This window comes from Epinephelus fuscoguttatus, linkage group LG20 (assembly GCF_011397635.1).
Source record: "Epinephelus fuscoguttatus linkage group LG20, E.fuscoguttatus.final_Chr_v1".
Classification (NCBI taxonomy): Eukaryota; Metazoa; Chordata; class Actinopteri; order Perciformes; family Serranidae; genus Epinephelus; species Epinephelus fuscoguttatus.
Window position 1 is genome coordinate 13,875,759 of NC_064771.1, and position 10,073 is coordinate 13,885,831.

Consider the following 10,073-nt stretch of genomic DNA (forward strand, 5'->3'; position numbering starts at 1 on the left):
AAATTAGTTTCCCTGACAGATTCAATCGACAGTGTTAACACACACACGCACACACACACACTCTAGAGTTTCCCGTGTCACTTCAAGGATAACTCGAACTAACTTTGCAGAGTAGAGTGAGAGAAAGAGAATTGTCCAGATAACTTATTATAATGAGTCCCACTCAAGGGTGTTGTTTTATATAATCTGACTCCACACTGACTCTGCACGTCACAGAGGATGAGTGACGGATGTAAACATCAAAGTGGCCAAAGTCAAGGCTGCAAGTCTCAAAAGTATGGTGAGTCATGTCTGTGCTGCTACGTAACAACACCCCTGTGAGTTTGTATGTTTGTATTGTGTGTGTGTAGTGTGTCAGCAGCGGTGGGCTCAGCATCGTCCTGCTCCTCTGCTGCCGTTCATGAGCACAGACCTATTCTGGTCCCCTCCTCTGTTATGGCAGAGAAATATGGGCTGACACAACAGTGAGTTCTACAAAGGCCCAGCTGGCAGGCTTTGTTATGCAAGCATATTACAGCACTGTTCCTGTCGGTGCATTACAGGAATAATCCACCCAAAAACATGTTAATACTGTCACTAAAACAGCTATTGGCGCCGTACCCTGTATTTCTGGGCCCATTTTATTGTTTGATGATTGTGTCTTATTGCTGCAGTTAACAGCACGTGGGTTGGTGTTTGACTGGTGTGAGTTTTTCGTGAGTCTGATACTGTTATCATTGCGCTGATGCATCCATAAGACAGCTATTTTTGGCAGGTCATAACCAGATATGATATTGAAGATCTTAAAATGTGGTGTTTAATGCCAAAATATTGTAAGATTTTCCTTTGTTCGGGAAGAAAAAGCCACTAAAACAGGATTTAGGCTTGCAGTGTTTCTTTTTTTTTTTTACCAAATAAATCATGTATACTGCACTACTAACCATTCTCCAAAGTGGTTCATACTTTATTTGAGTATGTCCTGAAATCAACGTGACATTATCATTCTGTTTGAATGCATCTGAGAGCAGAGACTGTTTTTTCCTAACATAACTGGTGCATTCACACACTTATGGGAAAATCTGACATCAAAGAGTTGTGTGTTTGGGAAGTCGAAACTGGAGAGGCAAACAAAAAGGAGTGCATGAATTTGGGTCTGGTGTGCAGTCAAATCTCAAATCTCACAAAAAATGCAGGAAATTCTCAACATGGAGGAGTTTCATTTTTATGACAATGTGGAGAAGATATTTACGAAGAAATAAAGCAAAAAAACAAAACAAAACACTGAAATCATTGTGAATTGTTTGCATATTGAATACGCCATCAGCCACTGAATTTGTGTAAAAGTATAATGAAGTTGATACAGCGGAATTTGACATCAGTAGATATAAAACAGTTGAAAGGTTTCAGTTTTAATGCCTGTCTTTAACCCGCTGTAATCCTCCACACCACTGGGTGGCGCCGGGTCTTAAACGTCACGCCAACTGTGACGTTCTCGTTTGTTTTACTGTCACGTGACCGGATGTGCAACTTCAAAACATTGACTAACAGCTGCAGGTGGACTTGTAGTGTCTGTCTCACAATGATTTTTTGTGAATTATAGCTAACTTTTATCGCCGGGAGTAAAAGAAAAGTTGTTGGTTGTAGTGCTCGCGTGCCTCCAAGATGGCGGGCCCGCTGCTGGAGTTTGAGACTGAGATGTTTCTGAGTCTGTTCGGCAGTGACGGGCTGCTGGTCGTGGCGGAGGGGATGGGGATAGACCGCATCCTGCTGCAGTTCATGCGGGTTTACTCGGAGCAGGACAGCCTGGTCCTTCTGCTCAACACCACCACACCTGAACAGGTGAGGGACACACAGCGTTAGCTTGACGCTAGCTGACAAGTCTGTGTTAAACTCCTGATAACTTGACCGTTGCTAACCAGGCGACGTGTGGCAGCAAGGAGTCTAAAATGAATAACGTTACAAATATAAACTGTTTAGTTCCTCGAGATGTAAAGAAAGAAGCTTTGTAGATAGCGTGGTTTACAGAAATATATCTGTTTGAAAATAATCCGTAATCACTAAGTCCTATCGTTTTATTTATTTCATTTTGTTTTATTTTACTTGGCGCATATTACTCTTTCTTAGCTCCTTTTGCCTAGCGTTATATAGCCTTTAAACTGTTTCAAATTGTTTTTATCATTTTCTACTAGAGAAGCATGATATTGTTTTTTGTTGGCCGATATCCAATATACCGATATATAACAACTCATTTGGCCAGTACCTGATACAGATATCGATATATCCACTTTTTTCCCCACTTAATTTTCGTACTCATTAGGGCTCTTCTGTAATGAAATTATAGCATGCATACTGGTATCATAAAGGCCCACCAGCAGATGGAGACATGAAATACAGTACTTTTCAACATGTGTAATATTCATTCATTGTAAAAATTTGCAATTCTGATAGTTTATTTTAAAGCCGATAATGGCCAATACCGATGATGTACCGATGTTACCGTGCATCCCTATTTTTTTCCATTTATTTTGGTAAAGCACTTTGTAACTTTGTTTTGAAAAGCTGTAAGACACCTCATAAAATTACGTTTGTTAGTTTGATTTGTTAAAGCAGGAGAAAGCACAGATGGAATTAAAAACATTATTCGTGGCTGCATTCCATTCAGTTGAGCCAGTCTCAGGGGTCCGATAGTGTCCACGCTCACTCACTGTTATGACTTACTGGGACACATAGCTAATGTAATGGATCCATCATTAATGTTGTTATTTATATCTGTGCTTTTCCATGCTCTTAATGGGGTTTATACAGTAGAGCTGCAACGGTTAGTCAATAAATTGATTATTTGATGGACAGAAAATCACTTGGGAACTGTTTTGATAATCAGAATCAGAATGCCTTTTATTATCAGTGTATTATTAAAAAACAAAATGAAGTTAGGAGTGCTACTCCTGTAAGGTGCTGCAGTTAAAAACCATATCGTTAATACATCCAATTATCCAATTTGTGTAATACTGAGTAATAAACAATAAGTGTAATAGGTAAAAAAAAAAAAACTACACATAGTATGTTTCTGACTGTTGCACAATTAATCATTTAGTAATTTTTCAAACAAAAATGCCAAAAATGTGACCGGGTTCTCAAATGTGAGGATTTGCTGCTTTGTTTGATCTTACATTATAGTCAATTCAATATATGTAGGTTTGAAATGTTGGTTGGACAAAACATGACATTTGATGAGGTCACTTTATGCTCTAGTATGTTGTAACAAACTGTTCTCACTGTTTTCTGATGTATTGTAGACCAAACAATGAATCCAGAAAATAATCTACAGATTCTGATCATGAGTTGCAGCCCTACAGTACTATGTAGCATCACATAGCCTATTTGTCATTAATAAATACTCTACTGTAATACAGCGCTCAGTACCTTAAGTTTTGGCTGCCTTCCTGTGTTCGATTCTTTTATAAATTTTTGGGGCAAAGTCGTTACAGCTCGTAGGGGGAGCAGCCAGTGGCCTGTTGCACTGTGGCATTGAAACATTTTGATTTGATGCATTTACCAAGTGTAGTTGTAGTCCCACATGCCTTGCCCCTTTTTCACAGAAAACCCTTTTTAGGATTCTCCAAACAATTACTGCATGATGGACCGGCTGAACTAAGCAAGGAGACCTTACAGAGAAATAATATAGACAGTCTTGCATGACTCCAGGGTATCAAAGTTCAGATTTTTACAGCTATGTCTTGCTGCATCCAGTGTGTAAAGGTACCTAGAGCAAAATTCTAACAAAAACAAAATTCTTTCTTTCTTGTCCTCCCTTCACAGGAGTATTTCACAGAGCAGTTGCGAGCGGAGGGTGTGACCCACCTGCCCAGGACAGTGACCAGCGACGTCAATAGCACGGAGCGCTATAATGTTTACACTGAGGGAGGAGTGCTGTTCGTCACCAGCCGGATCCTGGTGGTCGACTTCCTCACTGATCGCATCCCTGCTCACCTCATATCAGGTCAGACGACTACCAGATCATGGCTAAAATGATTATGTATTGTGGTTTTATTTCATCACCAACAATTATTAGTTTCACTTACTTAAAGAAGAGCATTTGATTGTGTACTTAGTATTTGTATTCTGCAATTTTATGTCAGTTATTACAAAAACCTTTACACCTAACATCTTTTAACATTTGATTAGTTGGCTTGGGCCTGGTTAAGAGCATTTCAGTGCTAACAGTCACTCAGTGTGGTCTAAGTGCCAAACAAAAACCCAGACTAACATGCACAGACTATCTTTGCACATCACTCCCGCAGGCATCCTGGTGTATCGTGCCCATAAAATCATTGAGTCGTGTCAGGAGGCCTTCATCCTCCGCCTGTTCAGACAGAAGAACAAGACCGGCTTCATTAAAGCCTTCACCGACAAGGCCACGTCCTTCTCCTCTGGTTTCTGCCAGGTGGAGCGTGTGATGAGGAACCTCTTTGTCAAGAAGCTCTACCTGTGGCCCAGGTTTGACAGAACATAAGACATTTTTCACAGCAGACATTTAGACCTGCCACAGCAGGAAAAGCACATCTGTAATTTAATAGAGACTGCATTCTTCCCTCATTCTTCTTTGCCTTTGCTCTCTTAACCTGCTTCATTCAACAGGTTTCAAGCATCAGTAAACTCAGCGCTGGACAGGCACAAGCCAGAGGTTGTGGAGCTCCATGTTTCATTGACGCCGGCTATGAGGGCCATCCAGAGCTCCATACTGGACATAATGAGCGCCTGTCTGAAGGAGCTGAAGCGCTACAACCCCACCCTGGAGGCAGAGGACCTCTCCCTGGAGAACACGTTAGGCAACGCCTTTGAAAAGGTCTGTCACTGTGTTAATGACACCGATTAAGCTGCTTGGGTGTGGAATTTTATTCTGAAATAAAAAATTTGCTTGTTTTTATTCCCAGACCATCCGTCATTATCTGGACCCTTTGTGGCACCAGCTGGGAGCAAAGACCAAGGCCCTGGTCCAGGACCTGAAAGTGCTGAGGGTTCTCCTGCTCTACCTCACCCAGTACGACTGTGTCACCTTCCTCAATCTGCTGGAGTCGCTGCGCTCTAGCCAAAAGATCTTCGGATCCAACTCAGGTAAACAAGATCTTACTTGGAAGAACTTTGGGGTAAGAAACATATTTTTTATGATTAATCACCTTTATCCATGTTTGATTGTATCGCGCCTGTTGTTGTGACCATCAGGGTGGTTGTTCCTCGACTCCAGCACCTCCATGTTCATGAATGCCAGAGGTCGAGTGTACCGCTACCCTGAGAGCAAGAAGAAACTTAAAGTGGGAGCAGAGGCAGAGAAACAGAAGTCCTCCTCTGCTTCAGGTAACTGACCAACAAACTGATCTCTGACAACATGTTCTTCAGAGCAGATAACAGCAACGTTATCTGCGTGTATGTGTATTGATGTAAAATGACTAAAGGTTGGTGTATGTGTGTGTTTCAGAGTTGAAGCGGGAGCTGGTGTTGGAGAAGAGCCCAAAGTGGGAGGCTCTGACTGAGGTACTGCAGGAGATTGAGAAGGAGAACAGGAGCCCTCAGCATGAACCAGGTCAGAGCTCAGTTCTGTTAAAGCGCTGCAGGGGTCCATCATGTTCACAGTGTCATCTCTAATCTATGGATTTGCATATAATGGACTGTATTAACAGAATAGAAACCACCTTTTAGTTTCCAAAAGGTGGTTTTGTCATCCATTGAAACGACCTCAATCTGCATAGGTGAAGCATATAAGAAGATTAAGTCTGCAAATTGAATTAAATCTTAAACAAAGCTGGCATTTCCCAGTCATCCTTAGCTTGTGCTGGTTAATCCTGGCCCACTGCCTTGTGCTACTCTTACTGCTACTGACTTCATCAATACAATCAAACATATGTTACATATGATACGTGCAGTACATACAGTGAAGGAGAACTAGTCCCCTCGAATTTGGAGAGTTTACCAACTATGGGATAGGACTTTGTTTCAGCAGATATTTTTGCTTGTCATATCAGAACAAGGTTGAACTACTAAGATCAGCGATGGCTGCATTCCACTTAGTTGTATCAGTAAGCCAAATCACTGGACAACAACAACCGTGATGGCCATATGACCAGTCATAAAAATCCAGTGCTTCAAATTCAAAAAGAAAATATGACCAAGCAATACATTTCCATAACAATAAAGGTCTTATTATGGTGGATACAATATTCTCTGTCGTAGTTTCGGTGCATTAGGCTTTCTATTAATCTTGCTAAAGAGCCAACACAACACAATACCTTCAGAAAACCAAAACAAATAGGGGTTGCTCAACTCATTTTTTTTTTTAAATAACTAACAAATGTTTCCTCAAGTCAGTATACACTGGGCATAAAATGACAATCATCCTCACCAGCACCAAGGTCACAAAAAAAAACATAAACAGGTTTTATTTTATTTAAGGTTCAGTGTAGTAATCCTCTTTGATTTGAAAATGGTTTCTGAGCTTTGGCTTCTTCCAAATCTCAACCTTCCACTGTTCCTAATGTATCCTTAGTTGTTTTTGTTTGATCTTACTTGTGTTATGCTGCTAATTATTGCTGAAAATAAAAAGGTAAATCAGAGAAGTTGAAACAGTTAGCTAAAACTGATGGAAGTCTCTGAGGACACGGGCTTGTCTCACAATGGAACATTAAGGCCCTGATCACACAGAAAGCGTTTCAGCAGCTGGAGGCGGCCTGAGAAATTGTTTTTAATGAGAATGAAGCTTTTTGCTTGCGGTGCCTTGCTGACATCTTTGGCGGAGTGCTCTGAACTCCTTGAGTTGTGGTCATGACAACAAGTTTACAGTTGTTAAAAAATGGGGCAGAAACCGTTGGTAGTGATTGCTGGATACCCAGAGCTATACGGCCCGACAATAGACAACAGGTGGTCAAACTGCCCCTGAGTCATCCTAAAATATACCTGGTAACAGCCATTATTGAGGCGAAGCTGCTGAACCAACTGGTGGTACACCCCATGATCCACCCTCTTTACGAGGGTGTCATGTAGCCACACAGATCTCTGTTTGTAGGACATGATGGGGTGGTTGCCTGGCAACAAGAAAAAGGCGCGGCAGGCTTTTTTGTTTGTTTTTTTTTTCCCACTAGAGGCATTCGGTAAAAAAAAGGCAGTGTGGTGTGCATGGCATTTTGCAAGCTGCAAAATGCTTTCTGTGTGATCAGGGCGAGTGTGGCTCTGCTTCTGTTTTTTTTTTTGGGACAAACTGTTGATACAAATTCATTTTATATGTCCATTGACAGACATTCATTATATGGCATGGTTGAGATATATGAAGGTGTCAGTAAAGGGGTACTTGAGTTTATCTGGCAGGACCGGGGAGGAGCGTATCACAAAAAAGTTTGGAACCACTGTAGTACGCCATGTGAGTCAGCGTGAATGCATCACTATTAGTTATCAGAAGGATACACACACTCACCTAACCTTGACATGTGCGTGTGTATCTGTCTAACTGCCGAACATGTTGCCCCCAGGTCGTGTGCTGATCTGTGCCAGTGATGACAGGACATGTGCCCAGCTGCAGCAGTACATCAGGCACGGCTCTGACTGGATGCTTAACCGACTTTATGCCCGCACAATTGGTAAAAGTGACTCTGCGGCAGCTGCAGCTGCTGCCTTTGAACTCGACACACAGAAGAAGGGCAACGGCTGGCCTAAAAAAGGAGCCAAGGGGAAGGAGCCTGCACAGAAAAAAAAGTCCACGACGAGTAAAAAAAGGCCCTCCCTGACCCTGACCCAGATGATGGGGAAAGAGGAGACAGGTGAAGCAGCCGTGATGGGCAGCAGTGGAGATGAGGATGAGCTGATGGGGGAGGATGGAGAGGAGGAAGAACAGCTGCAGCTGGATTTGTCATCAGATGCCTACTATGGTGTCCTGAAGGAGCCGCTGACTGTTATTCACCCACTTAAAGGCCTCACTGACCCGCACAGCTTGACGCGAGTGCTGCATGAGGTGGAGCCCAGCTTCGTGGTGCTGTACGACGCTGAAATCAGTTTTGTCCGCCAGCTGGAGATCTACAAAGCCAGCCGGCCCGGAAAGATGCTGAGGGTGTATTTCCTTATCTATGGAGGCTCGACGGAAGAACAGAAGTACCTGACGGCGCTGTCGAAGGAAAAGAAGGCCTTTGAACATCTGATCAGGTCAGAACCATTTCCTTCTCTTCAAGTACCATATGAGTATCTGTGGATGTTTGTCAGCTTCTGATTGGTGCTTGTATGTGTGTTTCTCTGCAGGGAAAAGGCAACTATGGTTATCCCAGAAGAGAGGGAGGGGCGACAAGACACCAATTTGGACCTTGCTAGAAACTTAGACCCCGCCAATGCCACCACCAACACCTGCAATGCAGGCATGTCTATTTAACTCATTATTTAAAGGTTTAAATTTGCTCTGTTTTTTGTTCTCTTTAAATTTCCTGAACAGTGTCCCAAGTTTTCTAGAATAACTGTCTCATTATTTTGTATTTCCATGTCCTGTCCAATAATCAGGAGGCCAGGAGCAGCCCAAAGAGCCCTCACGAGTCATTGTGGACATGCGGGAGTTCCGCAGTGAACTGCCATCTCTGCTGCACCGTCGTGGGCTGGACATTGAGCCCGTCACCCTAGAAGTAGGTGACTACATCCTCACCCCGGACACATGTGTGGAGCGCAAGAGTGTCAGCGATCTGATCGGCTCATTGCAGAGCGGCCGCCTCTACACCCAGTGTCTCTCCATGACACGCTACTACAGAAAACCAGTGCTTCTCATCGAGTTTGACCCAGCGAAACCATTTTCCTTAATGGCCCGATCGGATTTCCGTCATGAGATATCGTCCAATGACATTTCTTCAAAACTCACCTTACTCACCTTGCATTTCCCCCGACTCCGTATACTCTGGTGCCCGTCCCCACACGCCACAGCTGAGCTCTTCCTGGAACTGAAGAAAGGTCACCTCGAGCCTGACGCCGCAGCAGCTCAGGCAGTCACAGCCGAGTCAGACACAGTGGCTGAATCGGCAGACCTCTACAACCCCGGACCTTATGACTTCCTATTGAAAATGCCTGGGGTCAATACAAAAAACTGTAGGGTACTTATAAAAAGTGCAGACAGCCTGGCAGATTTAGCCAAATTCAGCCAGGAGAAGCTGGCAGAAATACTCGAGAATGCTACCAACGCTAAGCTGCTGTATGAGTTTCTGCATAATGTCACCGACGTCCCTGCTCCTGCGCAGAAGGCCAAACAGACATGATAGACACTTAACAAATTTCCCCTGGAGGGGTTAATGAGGTGTGCTTTCACCTTCATCTAACTTACGTATATAAGTACATATTAGTTTTGCATTATAAAGTTAAGATGGCAATGGTGCTACTGTAGAACGATGCAGACAGAATTCATGTGTTACATTTGTACAGTACGAGATTTTGTCATCAAAAGTGAAATGTGTATTATATTAATGTACAGAATGAACTGCTTTTTCTATTGTAATGTCTAGGTTATTCTGAAAATTTAACATTTGTGAGATCTTTTTAAATATTGTGGCAAAAAATAATAAAGTCCTTAAATATTTTAGAACTGTTTTGTAATTGTTTTGATTGAATTTGAAATAATTAAAAGAAAGACAAAGCTGGCAGCGCCATATACTCTAGTCACTGTTAGTCAGAGGTGGAAAAAATGCTCAAATACCAAAAAATGAATGGTACTTTATGTATTTAAGATCAAGATGTCTTTTGCAGGAAAGACCTGGGTAAAGCTGACACAGAGAAAAACAAACAAAGGGACAAATGCATACAAACAAAAAACACACATAACATACATAATTACTAATAATAATCCAGCCTTATAATATGTAGAAATCTGAATGTCATTGTCACTGATTGTCATTCTGCACAATGAGTCCTTTCACTTGCAAAACCTAATTTTAATAATACTGCTACTTTTACTTTAGGAGTTTGAATGCAGAGCTTTCACTAGTATTGCTACTTTTATAAAGTAAAAGATCTCGATACATTTTTCACCACTACAGATGAGGTGTTTAGTTGCACAAAAAATGTCAAATAAGTCCAGAGTGTCAACA

General features: G+C 42.2%; 1 protein-coding gene across 1 annotated transcript; it reads left to right on the forward strand.

The window, feature by feature from the left end:
• The first annotated feature begins 1,502 nt into the window (after window positions 1-1,502).
• On the forward strand, window positions 1,503-9,531 carry ercc4 (excision repair cross-complementation group 4). The gene is made up of 10 exons (XM_049563131.1): window positions 1,503-1,818; window positions 3,799-3,979; window positions 4,281-4,476; window positions 4,618-4,825; window positions 4,914-5,094; window positions 5,203-5,334; window positions 5,456-5,560; window positions 7,497-8,163; window positions 8,257-8,369; window positions 8,509-9,531. Exons 1-10 carry the CDS (start codon window positions 1,642-1,644, stop codon window positions 9,246-9,248), a joined length of 2,700 nt encoding a protein of 899 aa, XP_049419088.1. The 5' UTR covers window positions 1,503-1,641; the 3' UTR covers window positions 9,249-9,531.
• Window positions 9,532-10,073: the final 542 nt, after the last annotated feature.

Excerpts from the sequence above, each read along its gene's own strand:
- ercc4 (XM_049563131.1), top strand. The coding sequence starts at position 1,642 with ATGGCGGGCCCGCTGCTGGAGTTTGAGACTGAGATGTTTCTGAGTCTG. Across the intron at positions 5,095-5,202 it reads GATCTTCGGATCCAACTCAG|GGTGGTTGTTCCTCGACTCC; the intron begins GTAAACAAGATC and ends TGTGACCATCAG. Across the intron at positions 8,164-8,256 it reads GCCTTTGAACATCTGATCAG|GGAAAAGGCAACTATGGTTA; the intron begins GTCAGAACCATT and ends GTTTCTCTGCAG.